The sequence below is a fragment of the Electrophorus electricus genome, chromosome 2 (assembly GCF_013358815.1).
Source record: "Electrophorus electricus isolate fEleEle1 chromosome 2, fEleEle1.pri, whole genome shotgun sequence".
Lineage (NCBI taxonomy): Eukaryota > Metazoa > Chordata > Actinopteri > Gymnotiformes > Gymnotidae > Electrophorus > Electrophorus electricus.
The window spans coordinates 33577596-33602499 of NC_049536.1; the positions used below are offsets into that span (position 1 = coordinate 33577596).

General features: G+C 42.9%; 2 protein-coding genes across 7 annotated transcripts in view; both read left to right on the top strand.

Moving 5' to 3' along the window:
• The first annotated feature begins 207 nt into the window (after positions 1 to 207).
• atf2 (activating transcription factor 2) lies at positions 208 to 21074 on the top strand. Of its 4 annotated transcripts, none has more exons than XM_027018047.2 (12): positions 208 to 308; positions 1072 to 1180; positions 1445 to 1541; positions 1620 to 1738; positions 2608 to 2733; positions 3186 to 3364; positions 3774 to 3888; positions 5574 to 5660; positions 8791 to 8958; positions 10147 to 10353; positions 14391 to 14496; positions 18953 to 21074. In XM_027018047.2, the coding sequence occupies exons 2-12, from the start codon at positions 1133 to 1135 to the stop codon at positions 19183 to 19185; spliced, it is 1485 nt and encodes a 494-aa protein (XP_026873848.2). In that variant the 5' UTR covers positions 208 to 308; positions 1072 to 1132; the 3' UTR covers positions 19186 to 21074. The 4 variants fall into 4 exon arrangements, with proteins under 4 accessions (XP_026873848.2, XP_026873849.2, XP_026873852.2 ...); XM_027018048.2 differs by having other exon boundaries at positions 1108 to 1180; XM_027018051.2 differs by lacking the exons at positions 14391 to 14496; positions 18953 to 21074 and adding an exon at positions 11315 to 11636.
• Positions 21075 to 23904: 2830 nt separating this feature from the next.
• The window catches only part of chn1 (chimerin 1), a 36723-nt gene continuing 35723 nt past the window's right edge, over positions 23905 to 24904 (top strand). The window contains exons 1-2 of one of the 3 annotated variants that reach the window (XM_035519839.1): positions 23905 to 24007; positions 24301 to 24422. In XM_035519839.1, the coding sequence (XP_035375732.1) occupies positions 24404 to 24422 (19 nt within the window). In that variant the 5' untranslated portion in view covers positions 23905 to 24007; positions 24301 to 24403. Of the gene's footprint in view, positions 24423 to 24904 lie in introns of all 3 variants that reach the window. The other 2 variants (XM_035519835.1, XM_035519833.1) reach the window with 2 other exon arrangements.

Below are 24904 nucleotides of genomic sequence, written 5' to 3' on the forward strand. Positions count from 1 at the left end.
CACATGCTGTTTAGGTTGTACTTGCAATTTCTGCATACACTGCCCTAAAACCAGGAAAGAGTCAATCAAATCTTCCCATGATTTAGCTGTTAACATGTCGCCTATAGCATTTGGCGGAAGTGGAGCTATTCTCAGACCTCCGGGATTCACTGCGAGGATGCAAGCGTATCCCCGGACGAACTCTCGCGAGAGCTGCTTCGTGGGCTTTCGGCTTTCAGGGTTGTGGCAGTGTGTGAGCGAGCGCATCATTTAACGGTATTCGTAAACAAAGGCGTCGCTCGGTTTAACGGCTCGGGGAGGAATAGGAGGTTAGTTATATAAATCTATTTGCTTATGCAGAATAAGTGCATGTCCGTAACAGCTTAGTTAATATGGGGACGGCTATAGAGCAGGCTAGCTGGCTAGCTAACTAGCTGGTACAGCTAATGTCAGTTAGCTGAGCCTGCTAACTGTAAACAAGCTACCCAGTATTGTTATGAGCGTCTGTATAAGCAAGAAGGCCACGAGTGCTTACGTTAAAACATGTTTTCCTTGGCTGGCACAATTTGATTTTGGATGTAGTTTTACCAAAAGAAAGATTTACTGTACTGTGAAAGCTTTGCCATAGCTAAAATTGACAATGGAAGCTGCTGGCTAGATACGTTGCTAGCTAGCTAACTGGCTAGGTTGTAAGGAGGTCTATGAACTGTGTTTCCAAATTGTCTGATCAATTTATAAAACTATTGGGGTCAGTTTTAGGAACGTGCATTTACATTTATAAAAGCACAGATGTTTAAATTTTACTTCCAAAAACAACGTGATAATTGTTATTTTAATGTCTTCTTTAAGCTAGATAGCTAACTACTTCTCTCATCCACGACTCTAAGGATGCTCTGGGAAGTTAGAGAGCACATAAGCTACTAAACTGAATTTAAACTGCTGTCTTTAAGAACAGTTCAACCACAGTTGCACATCTTAATACCATGTTCCAAGTATTAGTCAGGACGAAGATGGGGAAAAGAAACTAACTAAATGGTGTGTGTGTGTGTGTGTGTGTGTGTGTGTGTCCGTCCTGGTAATTGTATCTGGAAGGAAATGCAAAATTGTAATTACTGAAATACTAATTAGGAGGTGGCGAACAGAAGCTCTGAATATGAGTGATGACAAACCGTTTCTCTGCACTGCTCCAGGCTGCGGTCAGGTATGTACAGTATGTACCAGAACCAACATTTACATCATTGTAGTAACTGTTGCTGTTTTTTGTTTGGTTGGTTTTTCCCCCTGACAAATTCTATACAGTCAAATGCATATTCTTCAAAACTGTTACAGGTACTTACTAAAAAAACGTTTTTCAGATTTTCATAGCTCATTAGTTTATTGACCCATTTCAGATTTATATTTAGATGTCAGTATATTTGTTTGTCATTAAAAAAAGTTAAAGTTAAATGTTATATAATTTTCACAGCGATTTACGAATGAAGACCATTTGGCAGTCCATAAACATAAGCATGAGATGACACTCCGGTTTGGTCCAGCACGCAATGACAGTGTAATCGTTGCTGGTGAGTATTTTAAAAATATCCATTTCCATGGCTGAGTGTATTGGTGGTGGTAGTTCACCTGGTTGATTTTTGTTGCAGACCAAACGCCAACCCCAACACGATTTTTGAAGAACTGTGAGGAGGTTGGACTGTTCAACGAGCTTACCAGTCCATTTGAGCACGACTTTAAAAAGGCCACAGAAGATGATATTAAAAAGGTATATAAATATATAATCTTCATCCTAAAATGAGAAGAAATACATCACCATTGAATGATCACTGTATGAGAACAGTCATTACTCCACCTGTGTTCTGTATTGCCAAGCCTTGAATTTGAAATTAAACTATTATGTTAACAAAGGGCTCTGAAATAGTTTCATCTGCATTGGATGACCAGTTTAGTGATTGTGGTTGGTTTTCTAGACATTCACCTTTATGTTATGAAACCAAATCACTTGCTCCTGCTCTGTATTTTAGCACATTGAATTTGAAATCACATATATTCTAAATATTAAACTACAAGACGTAAGTCCAAACTAAGTCTAGGACCACAAAAGAAGATGCTATTTGTTTAAAAAAAAACCACAAACCTAAAAGAATTCAGCAATGAAATCTAATGGATAAATGAGACTGTGGTTTAACAAGTACCAGTGTGATAGTCGGCAGCCTGGGGTCCCACGCATGCGCCTTGTTTGCCTTGCTTATCTTCATCCATGCCATGGCTGCTGACACTAGCAGCAGCGCAAGTTCTTTATTTTCCCACCGGATACTGCGAGCTCATCGCCAGCACTTCATCACCTGTAACCTCCCACACATTGTCCTGACAGGTAGCGAGCTCTTCAGGCCAAGAAAAGAAAGAAAACGTGGAAGATCACATAATCTGATACATTTGGAGTAGAGCATTTCGTGTACACAGGGTAGGCTAAGACGAGCCAAAAGTGACTGCAGTACATAGTCTGTCATAGCTTTCTAGTAGATGTGAAAACAGTTTGTGCTTTAGATTGGGTTTATGCAGCATGTGGTTGTCGGATCATTTGTGAAAATGTGTCTGGTTATTTGTATGATTTTTGTGTTTGGTATCCCTCAGTTACCCTTGGACTTGTCACCTCTTGCAACTCCTGTTGTACGAAACAAAATTGAGGAGCATACATCCATTGAATCACATCGAGACAGCCCTCTCCCACATCCTGAATCCACAACCAGTGATGAAAAGGTGAGACCCTGCATAACTAGCTGTTGCTGAAACTGGCTTTGAATGATTTGCACTTTTAAAGTCACATATAAGCCTATACCTACTGCAGGATCCTATGAGCGTAAAGCTTAAAGTCCAGTTTCAGGTTTGTACAGCTAGTCCCCAAATCACATCCACACTATTCTAAGAGGGTCTGATATGTTGTGGATCTTGTATTAATATGTCATATATTATGTTGGTTGGGCAGCATTAAAGACTATGCATGTTACTGTACAATGCAGCTTTGGGTTTAACATTTGCCAGCCCAGCTGTCTCAAATATAACGGGTCACATACACAACTCTTCCATGGTTACCTTTTGTCTTCTGTTTCTAACTGTGTAATGAGCACGGTACATAATAATAAAGGACTTGAATGGCACTTTATTTTTCCCTGAATGGCTGATGCACCTTCGGTCTCGTATGATATTTTCAGGAGATTTCTTTGCAGCCGACATCGCTGCCCACGTCCACTATAGTCCGTCCTGCCTCCCTCCAAGTCCCCAATGTACTTCTGGCCAGTTCTGACGCTAGTGTTGTTATTCAGCAAGCCCTTCCATCTCCAACATCTAGCTCTGTTATAACCCAAGTCCCATCCTCTAATAGGCCAATAGTGTAAGTAGCTTTAAGATGTTGCTTATTATTTAAGACTTCGAGCTTTAAGTTTTGCATCACAGTTTGTACCTCAGTTCACTTCATGCTTTTTTTCCCCTTCTTCATCTCACAAGCTTTGTTTTTTGTTTTGGTTAATTGGTTGCTTATTGTGCTTATTATTTGAACTTGCTTGCAGTTGGTAATATTCGCATCACTTAATTATGAGTTGCTCTGTCACCAGTGTTACCAACATCCCTACCGTCTTTTAATCTCCTTACTTTAAAACCCTTAAAAGAACAAACTGCACAGCTGTAGAGCTTTTGTCTTACATATGCGTGCAGTCTGTATTGAACTGTTGCGGTGAGGTGATGTGCACGTCTGCTGTGTACCGCGTTACTGAGTGTTATCTGCCTCTCTCTCCTTTCTGCAGTCCTGTGTCTGGAACCTTCCCAGTGCTGTTGCAGCTGCCCAATGGTCAGACCATGCCTGTGGCCATCCCGGCCACCATCGCCAGCTCCAGTGTCCATATCCCCACTGCCATACCTGTACGCCCCCCCCCCCCCCACCCCCCCACCCCCCCACCCCCACCCCCCACCTTCACTCACCACCTTCACTCACCGGGCAGCACTTACACGTGACAACAATTAGATTAAGGTCCACTTAACTAATGTTATTTACAGCACTGATTGACATTAACCGACCATGAACTTTAGCATTAATAAACCACAAGGAATGTTAAAATGTAATTAAACAAAGTAATTAAAATCACTGGCATTTTTCAGGCTTGTGGAATGCCATGTGCTCCTTGTCACCATGTGACCTTCTACAATTTATTAGCATAGCCTTTTTCGTTTTTTTTTTTTCTTCCCGACTGCCTCATTGTGGCCAGTTTGCCCATGGCCAGCGCTGAACAATATTGATGTAAAGTGGTACCATTTATTTATTCGCACGTAATTAGTTTTGAAATGACATGTTTGAACGTTTACTAGATGTTTGAAACTCCAAGAGATCCATTTTCCCCCTATATAATTAATGGAACTTTTCTACCAGTCCTATGTGTATCACTGCGGGTGTGGGAAAGAATGCTTCCAGTGGGAAGTATTTTCAGGAATTTCAAGAAAGTTTCCTGTTACAATTAAATTTTTCCATAAGAAACTAAGCTCTCTAGCTTAAACATTTGAAAATCACTTCATCCCAAAAGAGCGTGGAGTTATCACACTGTGAGTGGGATCATCTCACTCCACATTAGTGTCACACTGCTGTGATTTGTCCGTGGCACATTTCGGCACAGAGGACAGGGCAGTATTTATTATTCAGGCACTACCTTTTTGCCATGGAGAGGGGGAATGGGAGGACTAATGGACCCTAGAAAAGGGCAGTTGTATGTCACAGCAATAAAATGAGAGGGGAAGGAAGAGAGAGAGAGAGAGAGCACACTGTCCTGCCATAATGGGCTCTTTTTCTCTCGGCCTCTCAAACGCTGCCCTGACATGTCCACTGTCCTTGTATGTACTGCTAGTAGCTGGATCAAAGATGTTCCACATGCATATTTTTATTTGATTTATATCTACATGCACTGGCTAGATGTAGTGGGGCATGCAAACAAGCCCTTATTACAGTAGATGAGGGATGTTTAAGTACCTGTGTGTCTGTCCACCTTCAGTTAACCTGTGCGCGTGTGTGTGCGTGTGTGTGTGAGGGAGAGAGTAACTGCCAGTGTGCTACACTGAGCAGCACATGATTATGTCCCAGAGGCCTGCATCTTTCTTATTTCTCACTTTACTAATGGATATTCTCTATGTATGTCTCTCTCTCTCACACGATATCTCTATACTTGTTTATGTGTGTGTGTGTGTGTGTGTGTGTGTGTGTGTGTGTGTGTGTGTGTGTGTGTGTGTGTGTGTGTGTGAGAGAGAGAGAGGGTTCGGGGGTGGACAGGAGTCCTTTGCAGCCATATCTCTCTGATTTTGCCTCCTGCAAATACCAGGCAGTCAGCCTAATGAGGCTGAGCTATGGGGCTAGCCAGAGTGCCTGCTACTCATTTCGTGTGTGTGCCTGTGTAAGCACTTTGTGTGTGTGTGTGTGTGTGTGTGTGTGTGTGTGTGTGTGTGTGTGTGTGTGTGTGTGTGAGGGCGGTGAGCGGGTGGGAATGTAAGACATGTCTTCAGGGAGACTAATTTTGTCTTCCTTTCTTCTCCCCGTATGTGTTTCCATAAATGTTCTGTCTCAGCTCGTACGACCAGTCACCGTAGTGCCTAATGTTCCCGGGATCCCTGGTCCCTCCTCTCCACAACCCATCCAATCAGAAGCAAAGATGGTAATTATGCTTATTTAATATTAATTTACAGGTTTTGTGTGTCGGTTTAACTTTCTCAGCTGACCATCAAAAGGACATTTGATTATAAAAAGATTTAGTTTCTGAATGTATAATAAAGTTTTTTATAAATACTATATATCATATACATAATGTCTACAAGCTTTTATTTAAATGTAGTTCTTATAGATCAGCACTAGAGGGCACTATTTAAAAATGTCTGTTTCACGTGTAGACAAAGAAATGGCATGAAGTGAAAAGGACATTTCTTTTTTGTCACTGTGGTATTGTATTATTATACCTGTGAGTAGAAAATTACAGTACCTAGCATGGCTTTCTTTTATAGTTGGTGTATTAGTTTGTGTCTAAAGTAAGAATTTTGTCACTGTATAGATACCGAATTTCTGAATTTTGCAAGCCAACTCGTAATATTTGTTGTGCCCTTAGCATATTATCACAATAATCTACCTTCAAATTCAGTTCTTGTTTTATATAAAAATGAGAGTCCCCTAGAGAAGAATAAATGGGGATTTTATTTATATATATATATATATAAGGTTTTATTATGACAGTGACAAATTTTTTTACATATATGTATACGCACATACGTACACACACACACACACACACACATACGTACATGTGTGTTTTATTGTTTAATTTTTTTTGCTATTTGAAAACATCTGCCTTTTGTGTTGTAGGAACATATTCCTGTTCACATCATCTTGGGCAAATAGAAATGGTCCACAATTACTAGAAATAGAAATGTTGTCCAATAATGTATGTTAAGGATTATTTTTTCCCCCTTCTGCTATAAAGGATACAAGGATTACAACATTAATATTCTATTGATTGTTCTGTGGCACACTGCCTATGAGGTAACTGTTTACATGTTTGCCTTGTAGCCATATTGTGACCTGTGGAGTGGCATTTAGCACAGTCCCTAGTAGTGTAGTCAGACAAAGGGCTGTGTTGGAGATGAACACAGCCCTGTGGTGTTGTGATGAAGTGCTGATCGTGCTGCTGTAAGTGTTCACAGCATGCAGGGCAGGGGTGGGGGCGGGGCCAAGGGGTGGAATCAAGGGCTGTCTGTCAGAGGGCTGTGTGTGTATATACATGACTGCATGCGTGTTACAGATGACAAATGCACATACAGTGCTGTGCTCTGTGGGTTGTCGTCAGGGGCAACCTGGATGGGGGAGGGCAGTTGGCACACACTCAGGAAGGCACATTAAGGTCAGCCTCACTCTGCATGGAACCTTTTGTTCAGCAGAATCAACCCTGACCCTGCACACTGTCCCACAGACAAACACACACACGCACGCACGCACATTCTAATTCTCTTATCGCCACCACACTCACCCTGGCAGAAATACAAGCTCAGATGTACATGCCAGACAAGGGCTTGAACCAGCAGAGCACTCAGTCTAACATCCAGTGTAATGGCCTCACAGCATCAGGCACAAGTGCTCGTGCACACACACGCACACGCACAAAAAAAAAAAAAAGCTCTCTTCAGTCCAGCTCTTCAGAAAGCATCTAATGAGCTCATATCAGGAAAACGCCTCTCTCTTAGTCTGCCCCATCCCTCTATTCTTTCATTCCTCTATCCCTCTCTTTCTCTCCTCTCCTCCCAAGACACACAGACACGGCACTTTACAAGGACTGATGATGCTGCAAAGACCACAATAATGATAATTAACTTGCTGAATTTAGAAGATTATGCTGTTAATTAGTTGCAAAATAAAGATAAGTAATATAGTAGCAGATGGTTGGATAACACCCCTGAGATAGAGGGTTATTGCACTGATGAGGTTCCTGTGGCAGATATGAAATATGAATCGGTCTTCTCTTGCTCCCTCTCTCTGCCTCTGCCTCTGCCTCTCTCTCTCTCACTCGCTCCCTCTCTCCCTCTCTCTTGTCTCCATTCCATGAACCATTCTAGGAGAATAATGCTTCTCAGGCAGGGAGAGGAGTTCTGGAAGGTTGTTATAGTATAAGCTAATTTGCTAGATAGATTGGTCTGGCAAAGATAGCTGTTAAAAGAATGTTCTCCCCCTGTTTTTCCATGTAAATGAATCTCTCTTCTCTCCCCGCACCGTCAGTTGCCGTGGTCACCTGCTGTGGGTGCATTTGTTACCAGACACCGTTCTTGTTGTTGTCTTGGGATGGCTTTGCTGCTTACTCCTTGTCCTTTCTCGGGGCGATGGTTTATGGGTAGGATGTATATCGTGCGTCGCTGGCGAACAGCCATGGGAAGACGGACGCATCTGGGCGGTGGGCATGCGTGTCGGGCGTCACTCGGCGCTGACATGATCGTTAGACATCTGCAGGGACTATGTGACAGGCTCGATGGGAGGCAGAGTTAGGGAAAGGGATGCTGGGCGCCCCGGTCACCATGCTACACGGCACTACGCCTGGCCCACCAGAGAGAGATATCCCTGACAGAAGAGAATCAGAGGCGTCTCGGGGGAATAGGGAATTAGCTACGACAGCTCTTACTCCTCAGGAACAGGACGCGGAGAAGCATCTGTTTTCAGCGGTGATGAATATGTTGTTTTAGTCTCAGCCTCCCACTTTGTCTGGGTGCTAATTATTCTAATCTCTAGTACCTGCCTCTCTCTAATGCGGTTTAGCCCTGACTTATGAGAGGTGCTGCTAGAGCCGCAGTTTAGCTAAAAGACAGCGGAAGCATGTGTAGCAACTGCAAGACGAACATTTTTTGCTTTAGTGCAGGGAACAGAATGCGCTATTCTGTTGATTAGTAGCTTGCTGCTTGATCAGTGAAGGATGCAAAGTTAATACTTGTGTGCAAGGTGAACTGTGAATTCTTGTTCAAAGTTCCAAGTAAGTTGTACACGCTTGACACTTTACCTTTAGTGAAAGTGGGAGCAATCTTTATTTTTCATCTGACACTTTTTATTGTTAATGAATATAAGAATGATTTATTTGACCAGTTGCCATTTTCCTTTTTGTGATAATTTGTTAAATTGGGGCTTTAATGCAGTTTAAACCTCATTTCAGTATCAACAGTGTTCAGTGGTGTTTATTACAGATGATATTGTATGGACGAGATGATGCCATTGATTGGTCTCGTCACCTGTCACTCTACCTGTGCTGCATCCACATGCAGAAGCTGAAGGCTGCCCTCAGTCAGCAGCTCCCTCAAGTAACCAATGGAGATGCAGCAGACATCCAGAGCAAAGCTGCCAGCCAGACCCCGCCCCCAGCCCCACCTCCAACTGAGGAGACACGCCCACAGTCACTCCAACAGCCAGCCACATCGACCACAGAAACGCCTGTGAGTTGTGCATTTGCTTCTTCTCTTTAATGATTAAAAACTCTAATGTGCAGGTGTCCATGCAGTCACACGCGTGTGATTTCCATTGCTGTCATTTTGATAGCCCAGTGTGGGGAACAGGCTTCCTGCCTTCTAGTGAGAGCGTTTAAACGAGACAAAATAGCGTTTTAGCAACGTTCACTGCCATATCCGCCACCAACGGTGATTTGGTTATGAATCTGTTCTTACCACGATGTTTCCAGCTTGACCCTGAAGTAAAGGAAATTCAGGGTCGGGGAAAGGAGAAGGAACAGCAGAAACCTGACACAGAGAGGAGAAACTATTAAACTAATAAAGTGCTCGCCTTCTCTAAATTCACAAATTTCATTACTATTTGGTGTTAATATATTTGAACCACGTGGTAAAAAAAAATGGAAAAAAGTTTTTCATTAGTCTGCTGAGTTTTAAGGTAGACTTGATATTTTGAGTAAGTAGCTGGAGAATAACTGTCCATAGTTTTTTGGCTAGATAGAATAACCATCTTGTAAATATTATCACATTAAATTTCTATTGGTTTAAGCAGAGCTCGAGTGAAGAGAGACTCGTAGTACTGGTAGTCTCTCTCTCTCTGCCTTTGGTGTGTAGTGGGTAGAACAGCGATTTACCGCTGAAGTTCAGTTATAAGGTTCTTACGAAAAAATGCAGATGAACTAATGTGTACATTTCAGGAGTGTGTGTGTGTGTGTGTGTGTGTGTGTGTGTGTGTGTGTGTGTGTATGTGTGTGTGTGTGTGCACGTCTGCTGAGCGTAAGTACAGTAAAGCTGAGAACTTTAAAAAAAAAACAAAAAGAAACAATCATTAAATGCCTTAATCTTATAGACAAAGTTTTTTGGGATTAAATTTTATTTATTTATTATCTGTCATGTCTGTAAAATAGCATACGAAACATCTCACACAAAACAGTTCCCCCAAACAACTTAACTAGTGCTCCACAGAGGTTTTTAATGAAAAAATAGCAGATCAGTATCGAAATCGTGTGATATTCATATGAAAGATATCGGTATTGGATCAGTACCAGAAAAATTAGTATCGTGCCATCTCTACTTAGCACTCTTGTATTAGTAGCAGTATCACACTAATGGTACTTGCACTGAGATTGAGAATTTGTGCGTGTGTGTGTCCGTGTGTGGGATTGTGTGGATTCGCAGGCATCTCCAGCTCCTCCTGCTCAGCACACGCCCAGTACCGGTGGGCGGCGGCGCCGGTCAACCAATGAGGACCCTGACGAGAAGAGACGGAAGTTTCTGGAGAGGAACAGAGCAGCGGCGTCCCGCTGCAGACAGAAGAGGAAAGTGTGGGTGCAGAGTCTGGAGAAGAAAGCTGAGGACCTGAGCTCTGTGAATGGACAGCTGCAGGTACATACACCCTAAACACACACACAACTACAGGTACACGCACCTTTAACACACCCACGTTTCTCTAGCTGTGATCACACTTTTTTACATGTAGTGAGGAAAGAAGCCAGACCACATATTTGATGATGAATGATCCATATATTAAATATCTTAATAAACCATCACTAATAAATAATAAGAGTAATAAGTCAACAATATGAAAATTAATGCAATGAATTGTTAAAGCTACGATGACTAACTTCTTAATTTACTACTACTAACTTGCTACTTAAGTCTTAATTCTCTCAAGACTATAATGAGGTCATAAAATCAGCACACCTCGTCAGACCACTGAAAGTGCGACACGCATATGCACACAAACATTGTAAATACATAAAGGATATATAACTACCTAAACATTGTGCTCCTCACATTTACCCTGCATAAACTCTAAAAATCTGGAGGGCCAATGGCTAGAGGTTACGCACCTAAATACAGCAGTCAGGGAACCACGTAGGTGGAAGTTGTTTAGGATCCAAAATGAAGCCCATTTACAGCGGTTTTCTTTGTTCAGGTCAAAGAAGCAAAGGAAGCAGAAACAGCACCAAATCACTTTACACAGTTACGGAGCTCAAATGCTGGTTTAGCCGCATGTAAGCCACAGACGAAATGTTATTTGTTTATATCGCACTTAGTCAGTTGTCTTACACAGATCTTCTAGTATCCACAGGCCAGTAGAAGCACAAAAAGCCAAACTCACTTTCAGTCTATTTAGTTTTATTCCACAATGTCCCTCCCTTGAAAATTTTCAAACAGATATGGAATTGAAGATTTAATTCTGGAGTATCTGAATCACTTGATAACTGCTTTGTGATTTAAAATATTGGGTCTTTATATATAGCCCCTACATATTTTTTCTAAAAAAAACCAAGTTGTAATATAAAGTAAATCTAAATTCAGATCTAAATACTATTATGAACAGCAAAGAATGTGTCTGGAACCAAGAGGGATAGCAAGTTCAAGACCAAAGAGTATCGGACAAGTACAGAATGCAGACGTGGCCAAACTGAAATGACCGTCTTTAATATCGGACGTGATATTGCAGATGTGGCCAAACTGAAATGACCGTCTTTAATATCAGACGTGATATTGCAGACGTGTCTGTGTTTTCATCTTTTTTTTTTCTCACAACGGGTGGAGACATTTCCTTAGCATAGTGATGAAATTATTAACAGTGATTAAGAAGTGTATTCTTATGACAGCTATGGTGTGCGTGTGTGCATGTGTGTAGGTTGGTGGCTACATGTATGCCTCCTGCATTGATACATCCCTGTCAATAAAGATATTTCCTCCAGATGTCATCGGCACACAAGCGTGTCGTCTCTTCTGTCTGTGCGCTTAGGAGCTGGCCCTGGAACTCTCCCAGGGAAACCCGTCTTTTTGAACCGCCATTTTGCGGCAGGCAATTAGGATCTGCCGCTGACAAGTTCGAAACAGTTCATCTGACTGTTGTCTCCGCTGATGGGGATAAGCTAGGCTACGAGGCGACGATTTAATGAGATGTGCCGGTGTTTATTTGCAGGCTGTCTGTCCCGTATGTCCGCGCAGGAGGTGGGGGCTCCCAGAGTGGAAGCAGGGGAACGAAGAGCAGATTAAATTGTGACGAGAAGACAGGCAGGGGGGGCTCCTGATGGGACCGCTGTAACGGAGCTCAGGGTTAAACGAACGAAGGTGCGAACGCAGCCGGATGAGCGTGGGGGAGGGGCCGTGCGAGACAGAGAGGGAGATGGGCGTTAATATGGACATTAGGCAGTAACTGTTAGCTGTAGAGTGCAGCGGAGAATTCCCTCCTTAAAACTGAATGGTGTTATGGTGTGTCTTTATGTGCGGCACATGAATCGGGGGCCGTCAGGGTGTCGTAATGGTCCTTCTCTGCCCAGTTGCTTCTGCTGATCAGCGCGCAGAGCTCTAATGATGTGCGATTACTTTAACATCATCCTTAACGGGCCCTTTAACGAGGTGCCGGGGCCGGCCGGCCGGCATGCCGCCCGTCTCTGGATCTGCACTTAACGTCGCCTCTGTGATGGCGTAAAGCGTTATCTCACAGAACAAATGGCGTGCCTTGCTTCGTATGCGGCGTATGCGCTGTATGAAGATGCATATGATAGCTGAAGCGCAGATTAGTATCAAAGCACTGATACCTTAAAAACACTGAAATTCAAGCACTTGAACAGCTTTTTATGTTGTGGATTTTGTTCAGAAAATCACTTTCCACCACTTCCATCCTGATCTTGACTTATCTTGACAAGGTAAATGCAGAGCACACTCCTGCTGCTCCTGGTACAGACCCTACAGCTCAGCCATGGCCTCAGGCAAACCGTTTCTGTCTCTTTGGGTCTCTTCCGGCTTTCCTCTGAGATCCATGTGTTTCCTGTCAGGCCGGCGCACCCAGTAACGGCCCGCCCGATGCGGAGCTAAGCTCCGCCTCTCCAGCTGACCGTGCCGACGGTGTAATTGTATCGTATGAGGAGTTACGCCACTGTTACATGGACGACACCTGAAAGAGAGCATGGGGAAGTAGCAGGGCTGGAGGTGAGGCTGGCGGCGAGCGCGAGAGCACCGGTCGTAACGGGACATGGCAGTGGGCACCGCGAGGAGAGCCGCAGCCCCAGCAGCTGGGTTTAAATCTGCTCCGCCACACTCTGCTCGTGCCGCCACTGCCAAGCCCTAACAGATGGAATCAAATAAATTGGCTGCTTTTTAGGCGAACAGATTAAAGCGCAGGCCGCGTTTGAGAGGAGCGGTGGAGGATGTGCTTAAATCTGCTGCAGGCAGGCCTGCCCCACTCGCCCCACGCACTTGCCTCTAAATCCTCCTAAAGTCACCTTAACTGTTAAACACGGACGTCTTTAACACACGCACATCGACGTCCCGCGGGGGCCATAATGGGAGAGTAAATCTTGGCGGAACGGGGCGTGGGGTTTTGCTGACGGAGGGAATAACTCGCTCCACCTCTCTTTCCCTTTCTGTACTCTTTTGAGGGTAATGATTCAGTATGGTTTACTTAGATGGCAAAGGGTGAAGTTCTATTAATTCAGATGCCAGAATGAATGGTTTTCTCCCGCATTGTACATTCTTAAACAAATTTGGGTTTTTTCAGGTTTTGTCATAAATCTCTGCTCTTGTCTGCTGTATTTTGTATTAATGTTTTTTTGATGTCTGTATATAGCAGAGACATTCACGAGTCGCTTTGTACAAGTCCAAGTCAAGTCTCCAGTTCCTGGGTGCGTGTCCATGTCAAGACTTGAGTCTCTGGTCACATAAACTAATATGCATTCAGTTTCAAAGACATGGAACAGTGCCTGAAACTTAATATAAAATTTACGCTTGTCTGCAAACTAACTTAGCTAAGAAGATAGCAGCAGCAGGATAATAGAGTATGTAGCTACAAAACCTAGAAACCCGTTTTAAAACTGCTTAAAATGATATGGAACTTACTAGAAAATGTATTTATAAGCAATCAATCTGTCTAGCATAATTTTTAACTTGCTAGCTAACATGCTCACTGTCCATATTTTAAGCTCTTTTAAGATGCTTTTTAAGACTTTTTTCTGCCAGTCCTCAATGTGTTTAGCACTCAGAGGTGATAAATAAACGCACTCATTTGTCCATGTTGTAAAGCCTCAGTGGGAGAGCTGCAATCAATGAATAAATTAAACAAATAAATACAGCATTGTGACTGTCTCAGAGCTGGCAGGAAAGACGCTCGCCTGAGACGAAATGGAAAATTGGGTTTTATTCAAATGATTGGGTAGCTTCTCGCCCCCCCATATATTCTTAAATTTCTCGAGTCTTGAGTCACGAATCAAGACACGAGTTAATTAAGCAAAAGTCTTTCAAGATGCATCAGAAGTGTGATTCAAGTCTTCAAGTGTGATCCATCTTTTAAGATATTGGGATGGTCATGCTTTAACCACACACAAAGATGATCTGAAGTGGTGTGCTCTCTCTCTCTCTCTCTCTCTCCTCTCTCTCTCTCTCTCTCTCTCTCTCTGCAGAATGAGGTGACATTGTTGCGGAATGAAGTCTCTCAGCTGAAGCAGCTCTTGCTGGCCCATAAGGACTGTCCAGTGACACTCATGCAGAAGAAGTCCGGCTACCACTGTGAGTAGTGACTCTTCAGTCATGCCTTGACAGTCACTACTAGCTCACAGGTGCTCACAGATCATTCAGCTGTCCCTCAGGACTGGCCTTTGTGCCCAGAATAAACCAAAATTAAGACCTCTTTCTGTACTGTTAAAATGAGAGCTTGTTTGTGGATCCATTTGCTTGAATGATTTGATTCTGATTTTGATCATTCAAAAAGTTGAGAATGCTCTCTATATTTACACTTTAATTTGCCACAGAATATTCTGAAGCCAGCAGCCAACAAACAATAAAATGTTTGTGAATGTGTTTGGAGAGTGTTGAGTTAAACTGGACCTTCTCACGCGGTCATTTGCATTTCCACCTTTTCCACCATGACTTTACTACCTTCCTCAGTGTGTTAATTTTCCTACCTTTTGCACTGGTGTTGAGACGTCAGACATGCTGCTGACCTTCAGGCTGTGAATAATGAAAACTTTTAGCCCCAAGAAAAATAAGTGACCAGAAAGTTTGGCATTGAATTGACTGCCACTTTTTCACACAGTCCAGAAACATTTAAGACGGCAGGCTTTTCTTGCAGACGTCCGAACAGGTTTGTTGGCAGAGGAGAAGTCTTCATTAGATGGTTCACTGTTAATTCGTATCTGCTGTCTTCTCCAAACCCTCCAACACAGGCGAATAAGCCGACCCCACCTTTACTGAGACTTGTGTGTTACTGCCAATCTGTACCCACTGTGTCCTGCATTAACCAGGCCTGTTGAAGCCTCCTTCCTGTGTGAATTTTCTCTTTTGCTATTTAGCACATAGTGGGTGACATAAGCGCCATGTTGGGCACTGGATAAAATGGGTGTGACTGGAGTTTGAAATGCCCCGCTGGAAAATATAAACCACTCTGGAACAAGTTTAGTCATCTGGACATATTATGTATGAATCATTGGTTATGTGTGTGAGATGGTGAGAGAGTGATGTGTGCAGTCAAATTCTTTAATTGGCATGTTGTCCAAACCCCCACCCCCGTATTCTTTCCCTTTTAAGGGACTCGTAAATGAGCCTGTCTGAGATGGGAGGGCATATGCGATTCAGGCACATCTTTGGCCGTTTTGTTTTAATGACATCTTATGAAATGAGCAAATCTGTAGCTCGTCTGCCATATGCAGCCACTTCATATCAATTTGCTGTTGTCAGTGGAACGGAGGAGCTGTTGTGCGCGGCGGCGCTAGCAGATCCTCCGGCTCCCCGCGAGCACTAAAACCTAATGGCCACCTATTTTCATCCGCCCTGGTGTAAGCACTTTCTGGGGAGGGCTTCGACGCACAACTTCTTCAACTTTTGCACAGTGCGGCTGCCATTGTGCGGCCGGCGCACGTGTGCACGATGGACAGAGCCCACGCCTCCTGTCCTCGGCGCCCTGCTCCCATAATTCAGCGAGCAGGCGCGGAAGCTGAGCGGAGCGGCTCTGGCTTGTAGTGACAATGATTGCCTCCGAAACGTGCCCATTACGGCAGCAGAGGCCCCGCCAGCGGGCCAGAGCATCACGGCGGCTACGGGCCCGGACCACTCGATACGCCCCGGTATTGTTATAACCTGACACGTCCCGCGCATAACACGGGAGTGATGGTGGCCTGGTGCGATTGGGCTGTCAGGGAGCGGGGATCGTCTGCAGGCGTCGTGCGGAAGGGTTGCTGGGGGGAGACGGGTGCCGTGGTAACAGATGAAGCCATCCTTCACCCGTGTTGGCAGCGCAGGAGCTGGAGAGCAGTGTGAGGGGTCATATATTAGCAGGCTGCAGAGATAAGACAGAGAGGAAACAAATGAACAAAGAAACACAAACCTGCAACACTGTCTTCTCATTTTGGTAAAGAACTAAATGGGATTTTGCCAGCGTCTAAGCAGCAGGTGGTCATTTATTTATTTTGTCAGAAAGTTCCGTAATGCGTCGAAAGGCTGCGGTCTGTGTTCATGGTTTGCAGATTCTGCATTAAGTGGACTGAATTATGTGTATGAGGGGGTCCAACAAGTAGGCGGGGTCAGTGGCTGGGTGCATGCTGGGGACCAGCGCTGGTAGATGGGCCCCTGAGGCGCACGGGCCCTCACAGCCCTGTCTGCTGCTGGCACGACGAATCATGCGGCCAAGCCAGCGCAACGGCAGGTGGGGGGGATATTATCCAGCCTGCCCTGCAAGTACGGCAGGCCAGGCCTCCGCTTGGCAGCATGCTCAGCCCATCTGCTCATGGCAGCTAGAAGATTGGGGGGGGCAGCGGGTGGGGAAGGCAGGGTGGCAACTGTGTCCGGTACATCCCGCCCTGTGCTCCCAAGCCTTGTGCCATTAGGGGTGATCATAGGAGCCTGAATACGGTGTGAGACGAGAGCGAGAAATTCACGTCCCATTTCTGCGGAGTTTGACTTCGTTTGCGTGGAGCATGTGAGCACGCCAGTAAATCACCTGATCAGAGTGCCGTCAGCAGAGGCGCTCGCTATCCTGCGTGAGGCCGGGAGCCTGTTAAACGTGCCGTCCTTTTTACGAGCCAGAATCGGAGGCCCGCACGCGAGATATCCAACCGCCGTGTTAATTACCTGGTGCCATTTCAGCGGACTCTTGCATCATTAGCCGTATTAATTATAGTAGTCTACATTTCTTTACGATTCAGAGAGAGAGAGAGAAGGTTTTTTTTTTTTTTTCCTTGTTCCCCTCCTCTCCTCCCTCATCAGGATCCAATTAATTCACTGCGATTGTGGAGCAGCTGGTGGCATTTGGACCACGAGTCTCTTTCTCTCTCCAGCGCGAGCGTCATTAAAATCAGGTGCTGTAATCATCTGTCGCTGCAGTAGTTGGCAAGGTAGCAAGAAACAAATGAGAACGGCGGGAGGGGTGCGAGGGCCCAGCCACACGCCACTGCCTGTAATGCACCCTTATGATGTTGGTTTAAAATGACATTGTAACTTTAATTAAAGGTTACTGAGCTAGCGGCGGGAATAATAAAAGGCGCTCAGAAGCTGAGTTTAGGAGCAATTATGCATGGAGTTGACTAGAGTGACGACGAGCTTGGTTGTTTATGCCTCGCGTGTGTTCACAGGGTCAGAGCTGTGGCGTTGTGCTGTTATTTGTATTAAAGCTCTAACCAGGATCTGTGAAAGTGCTACGGTGTCTCTGGGACTAGCACTTAGTGTACAAACAGGGAGTGGACAAAAGGCCACGTTTTACGTGTTGGTGGCTTTATGTTTATGTAAAAACCTCGCACAGCAGTGCTAGAAAGTGGACTGAAATTATTTCTGGTCTTTCAAATGCTTTTGGTCTTTTGTACCATTTAGCAGAGATTATCGTTTTCATTTGATAAAAAAATATATATATATATATATATATATATATATATATATATATATATATATATATATATATATATATATATATATATATATATATATATATATATATATATATATATATATAAAATTTATTTTTTTATTTTTTTATTTTTTTATTTATTTATTTTTCCCTTTCAGCGGTTCAATCATGGCCATTTTCCAGAGTAGCAGGTCTGTTCACTGTCAGGAGAAAGTAGCACTAATCTGATGAGACAGTACAGACTCTTCCCATGTGAAGGGAGGCCAACCCCTTTTCCCACTGAGGAGGACATGGAGCAGGGTGTGTGACTAAGTAAGCATCCAGAGCGTGTATCGTGTCTAGCTAGCTCATCGAATACTGATTCTAGAGATGCTGCTGTCCTTCAGCTCCAGAGACCGCCGCATTGCACACACGGGGAATGGAGATCATTTTTAAAGCACAAAGTGGGTTCTTCTTTTTGACTAACCAGACCCCTGTGTCCCGTGTTTCGGAGTTTCAGTGTCTGCACTGTTACACAATTGCTCTTTCACGCTTAACTTTCACTCGTTATTCTGCTGGGTCCTTCATCAGTCTGCATGTCTTTTTTTTCTCTGTAAGCTTTATGTCTGGCTAGGTTCCCAAATCCAGATTAAGGTTGATGCATTACATAAATGGATTTTTCAGTGACAGTTACCATAATAGTAAAATATAGCCCATGATAAATAGTTGTAAATAATGCGACACTTCCGATGTAAGGCAACAATTCAGTATTTACCAGTTCTCCAAATGTTACCGTGGTGCAATGTGATTGACACACATACCAAACAAACTGTACATTTCTAATCCACAATAAACTCCGACAGGCATTCCTCGACAATTCAATGAAAATGAATCAAAATTCCCAGATAGTTATTATAATCATGTATCTTTGGCCACAGAGCAATGGGGAAAGCATTTTAATAAACTCTTAGTAGTTTCACAGTTTGGATCTATGTATGAATATTGACTCACACTGAGCCCTTTAGTATTGATCCATCAAGCAAAATCAATACATATTGCTACATATTTACATAATTGTTATATACTTGATGCTAATTGTGTGTTATAGGGAGCTGTGCCACTGTGTTGAGCTGTGCGATTTCTGTGTTTTAGTGCTGGATAAAGAGGACAGCTGTGAGGACATGTCTGTCCCAGGCAGCCCCCATAACGAGGCTATACAGCACAGCTCCGTCAGCACGTCCAATGGCGTGAGCTCCTCCACGGCAACCATAGCTGCTTCCACCCTCTGCCCAGCCACTGGGCCAACCGCAGATCAGAGCACAGAGGGGGAGGAGTCAAACGGAGGTGTGGCCCCTGGCACTCAGACCCAGCTTTCCGGAAGCTGATCGGGCCCCTGAGCTGTTATTCCTGGCAGCCATGTTGATGTGAGGAAGAGAAGGATCCCTCACTTTCTTCAGTCTGGAGAATGTTTGTCATGTGTTTGATTTCTTTGATTTAATTTCCCTTCAAATGCATTTTTTTAAAAAGGATGGCACTTTACAAATGATGTGGAAAGCTGTTCTGATTTTATCATTTTCTCGTTCCCTCTTTTTTGCTTCCATGGTTACTCTATTTATTACATTACTGTTATATGTAGGTGTGCATCATCACGCGGTGGGCAAAGTTACAAATCTGAAGTGATGACAGTGTGTGTCATACGAGTCCTAAATGCCAAAGTGTATCACGGCTCCTCGTGATGGGAAATTGAGTTTCTCGAGCACTGCTACAGGCGTACAGACAGGAGGTGAAGTCCCTTTTTCTTCTTTTGCCTTTTTCATTTTGCACATGAGGTGAAACGGGGCGTGTTTGCTTTCTCTGGAGTGTGCGACTGTTACCATGACGAGTTCTGGCAGCTTCTAGGAGTAGATTTGAAAACATGCCTTGTTACAAATCTTCAGTGATTGAGCTCAGAACCGATCATAGACACTTTTATTTGTGAGCGAGTAGTTGGCTACTTCCACAAGTTGTGTGACGCGGATTGAATGTTCTAAGTTATCTTAAACCTGTAAAAATGACTTTTAAGAAGGATCCTTGGCTAGAAAAGAGCATGTCTTTTAAGAACAATGCTTTGATGAACAGTCCGTGAGTAGTTTGGTACAAAAGCAGTAATTGTAGAGATATTGTCCTTCTTTCACCATTGAAAAGTCTCTTTTGATCTTGATTTCACTGTGTGCCATTAATGTATATTTATTAGTTGCAGACACTGATTTGAAGCAAAGGCGGCATAACACAGATTATGTTCTCATGGATTATGAATCATGGAAGCTTTCATGTACATAATTTCTTTGACTGGGAGGCATAATGCGTTTTTTAGTATTCTAGCCCACTTGCTGACGAAAGGATTCTGAATCTGTGGTGTTCTACTCTTTGAAACACTGTTGAAGCAAATAAGATTATCGCTGTTATTTATTTCAAAATACTGCATTTTAGGAAGCATTGTAAATGCCATTTACTGATAACATAATATGTGATATCTGCAGAAATTACGTGCATTGTTTGTGTTATGGTATTACAAATACACTTCATTCTTTAAAAAATTGAAAAAAACACCCTTTTTTAAAGAAAAAAAATAAAGAAAAGCTTTCCCCACACATCCTGTGGAGAAGTTGGAGTCCATTTCCACAAAACCTAAAAATAAAAAGTAAATAATAATGAAACTTTAAAAATGTTATTAGATCAACAACATGCTTTAAAAAAATGAGGAAGATGAGTCTGTTCACTGTTTTTAAGTTCAGTTATTTAACTGCAGTTAAACATGACAGTAACAGGATAAGAATACGTACTTCCTGCCATCATCAGCTTGGATCGGTTTGCCTTTTCTCTTATAATGTATTGGCTTACTACTGTGTAGTTTTATTGCTGCATTATTTTGCTTTTCTAAGTATTTAAGAATCATTTTGTTTAACAGGTAAATTTGTACGGTCATTGTTATGTGCTTAATTGCATGAATGACTGATTCTCTGAGAGAATTAGACCGATGTTTAAATCCTGTCTCAGTTTGGTTTATTGCGGTTGACCATGTTAGTTTGTTTCTCACCCAGGATGCAGCAGGTTTACGTTTCTGCTGTTTGTTACACCCTGGCCCCAATGTGGAAAACGGATGTCATTATTATTGTGTTGGCAGTAAACTTGTAACTTGGTGAAAGTTATGTATAAAGTATCATCAATTAATAAGATGTTGTAATAAATCTTTTAATATCTCTTTAAATTTTGTTAGTAAATGGTTTTCTCGAAATCTGTGCAGTTTCTAATAATTTAATTTGGTATGGTCTGCCATCTTCTGGTGAAACAGGAAAATACGTTTTATGGTGAGCCTTTCCACAGGCTCAGCACAGCAACAGTCCAGCTGGTAGTTCAAGACCTTATGACTGTAACTATAGGAACAAGTATGTTAAAGCCAGTCAGGGAGTCTTTACCGACATTTGTAGCGATGTCTTGGAATCAGAGGGGCACAAATAACATTTGACCAATTATACAAAAGAGCACAACTTATACAGAAGAGCCATATATTGTTCTGTGTTTATTAACATGTTTTTGCAATTTACTAAAAATTGGTTTAATATCTGATTTTTATATATATATATATATATATATATATATATATATATATATATATATATAATATTTTGGTACTGGTCAGTGATAACTGTAATATAGGTTTTATTAGCACTGCCATTACATCTAAATGTTTGTGTCAATATTTTGTGTTTTTAAAGATTTGTAGTTATTAAAAGTTTTAAATATCTACAGTGATATTGCTCTGTGATGAACAGCAAGTAATTGCTGGATTGCAAATATAAACGCTACATCTGCCAAACCACAGATATCCGATCTAACCATCAAACATGCTTTTTTATATGATTGTGGTCCAGGAAACCAATGGCCTATGGTGTGGATCTAGTCAGAAAGTTTTCCAATGTTCAGAACCAATGTTCTGCAATACTCCTCGGATTCAAGATAGTAATTTTTTTTACTTTTTATGTTCTTATTTTAATGTGTTTTGGTTTGATTGTTTTTGGCCCTCATGAGACAAAAAAATCACATAATATGTTACAACTATGTTGAGGAAATTGTCAAGGAATTAGATGGTTTTGGCATCAGGCCGGACCTGCACGTTCTTTACACTGGTGGAGTTCGGAGATCCAGCTGTACAGCTGCCGGTCTGCTCGGAGGAGTCAAGCCTCCCCCTGCTGGCCACTGTCGGTATCGCCTTGTTCTTGGTCGTTATATATTCTCGATTATGAGGTGCAGCGCGGTCCTTCTCACCCTTCACTGAGCCTCCGAGCATGGTATCTGTCACCATGATGACGGGTTTGTCTGGTCGCCCATGAGCCGTCGCCTGGGTGGGTAGGCTTTGATTGGGCGCAGGGCTTCGCTCTGCCGCGCTGGCTGTCAGCTCTGCGGATCACTGCACTGTTGATCTCGTGGAGGTACTGACCTTTCAGACGTTCCGGTTGAAAGCACCTCACAGTGGCAAGTCGGCGTCTGCCCAACTCCAGACAGCTCTTCAGGCTCAGTAATCTACAATCACACTTCCACATGTTGCCTCTCTCATGTCCAAGGACTGTAGCTGAGTATACCTGAGGGTTTAAATAAAAGAGCATATGGTACTTCGGGTGAGATAAAAGCAACGTTGATATTGAAATTGATGTTGAAATGTGACTTGTATAATACTGAAAATACTTTCATCCAATCTTGAGACCTCGAGTTTGTGTGATTGTCTGATTGCAGAAGGATGTATGTGAAGGAGCTGGAGAAGGGACCATAGGAGTCTGAACGGGGCAGATGATCAGATAAATGTTTTAGTGTATTAGAGTTCAAAGTTTATTTGTCATGTACATAGTCATACATGGTATAACTGGCAGTGAAATGCTTTTTGTAACTGCTCTGTCCGTGACAGGAGAGATACAGGGAAAAGGAATGTGGTTTAATGAATAAATAAATATGATGAATGAAGAGGGGATAGACACTATCAGATAAATGTTTAGTGTATTAGATACAGTCATATAAATGTTTTAGTGTATTAGATAATATCAGATAAATGTGCATTAACGTATTAGATACAATCACTTGTTGATGCTTCTCTTAGCATGAAATTCACTGGCATGACAGCATCTCTTCCTGTGAATACATCCTTGCACTTTGTGAAATTGTTGCTCTGTTAATCTCCTTTAACAAAACAGTGTAAAGAAACTGATCTGGAAATTTAACCAACCTTTTCATCAAAGAGTACAATGGCATATTGCCATTTAACAGATTACTGTAGGATATATATCACAGATTACTGTAGGATATATATGTCATAGTGGAATTTCATTCCATGAATGTAATGGAAGGCTTTCTCTTGCTTCCCCTCTGTAGTCTATTGTTAAGCAGTGGGAAATGACTTTCCAGTAAAAGATATGTAGTCAGACTCACGCCACCTAGCAAACTCCAGCCCTGGACTGCTATTGTCCAAACTTCCTGTTAGTGTGCGAGATTTGTCAACACAGGACAAGCATATGGGAAACAACTGAGCTGAGTTTAAACTACCTGAGGGAAGTTCTAAGGAAAGGCTAAGGAAAGTAAATCATAATCAAACAAAGACAAAAGATTTACATTTATTGTAAACACCATGTCCCTTGCTGTTATTGTTACTGTAACGTCTTAAATTATTGGCATATTAAATGTTTTGTGTGTGCGTGATATTTATTATATTTATTTGTACTACCCTAACCCTGCATGCATCTTATTCCCACTGAATTCCTTCATAAATGTATGTTTGCATCTTGTACCTGGAGAAACGTTATATCTCATTGTGTTCTGCACGTTCTATATGACTGTGATGGTAATAAAAGTCTACACAGCCTATAGGCTGGCAAATTATCTTAATCTAAAAGACGACGCTCAGAGAGGCGCCTGTATCTTTCACTGCCCACTGAAGGCCAAAGGAGACAGTAACAATTTCTTGTAGACAGGTTACTGAAGAGTACCCGATGTAACATCCAACGTGGCTGCAACGCTTCTGCAACGTGAACATCACATGCACGTCAAAGAAGCACCATTACCTGCAAACACTGGGGTATCCATGGTAACGCGCCATGAAGAGGCAGGCTGCAATCCCTGGGGATAAATGAGATTTTGGTCATGTGGTTTCACAAGATGGCGACTTCGGTACAGGGATACAGAGTGAGTCGGAGGTTACAGTATTGCACATCGCTAGCGAAACGTTTTTGAAAAGTGGGAGCTACGGATCATCACGGAGGGCCACCGGTGCACGCGAATGCAGCCTAACTCGCCAGCTGCTGGGATACGAACCTTGTTGAATTGATGTGACTTAGACAACTAGACTAACTGGGGTTCAAAGTTAAGCGTTCAGTAGCCTGTGCATCCACAAGATAGGCGCTCGGGGGAAAAATACAAATATTCAACTCCAAAGGCAGGTTGCTTGCATTCAAATAAGAGATATTATTTTCATACAGGCTGTTGGTAAGTTGGATATTTCCTTCATGGGAGATCTCTGAATGAGAGGGAGAACTTCCCGCTGCAGTGCACAGCTTTGTCCATCGGAATTACAGTACTAACATGGCTATCCTTGTCTTCGGTAAGTCGCACAGATTACTGCTTTGCCTCCTTGTGATATTTAGATATTCTGCCAAACATACATTTTAAAGATCTCGGTAAAGGGACATGTTTTCCAGAATAGCAGCAGAGCCCCTCGGGGTGTGTGAGTAGCCTTTCGGCAACGTTTTCCGTTGGCCTTCGCAAGAACCAACAATAGATGGACCATGTGAATGTGGCTTCACAGTTTTAGGTTTTTATCCGAGCCAACAGGTTGTTTTAGACGCGCCGTGACCGGCCGCAAGATAGCCGTCCTTCGCGTCGTGTTTAGTACACTTGGCGTGGAAGTGTTGTGAGAGCAGACTGCTGGATGTGGTGGGATGGTGAGATACCTGTGGCCTAAATCACTTTCGCTTGGAACGTCGGAGATGTTTGAAAACTCGGAAAGGACAGAACGCGGTGACGATCGCGCCCTTACGGACTTACACTCAACTTACGCCTGGCCTTTGAAGTGCCAACAGCTCG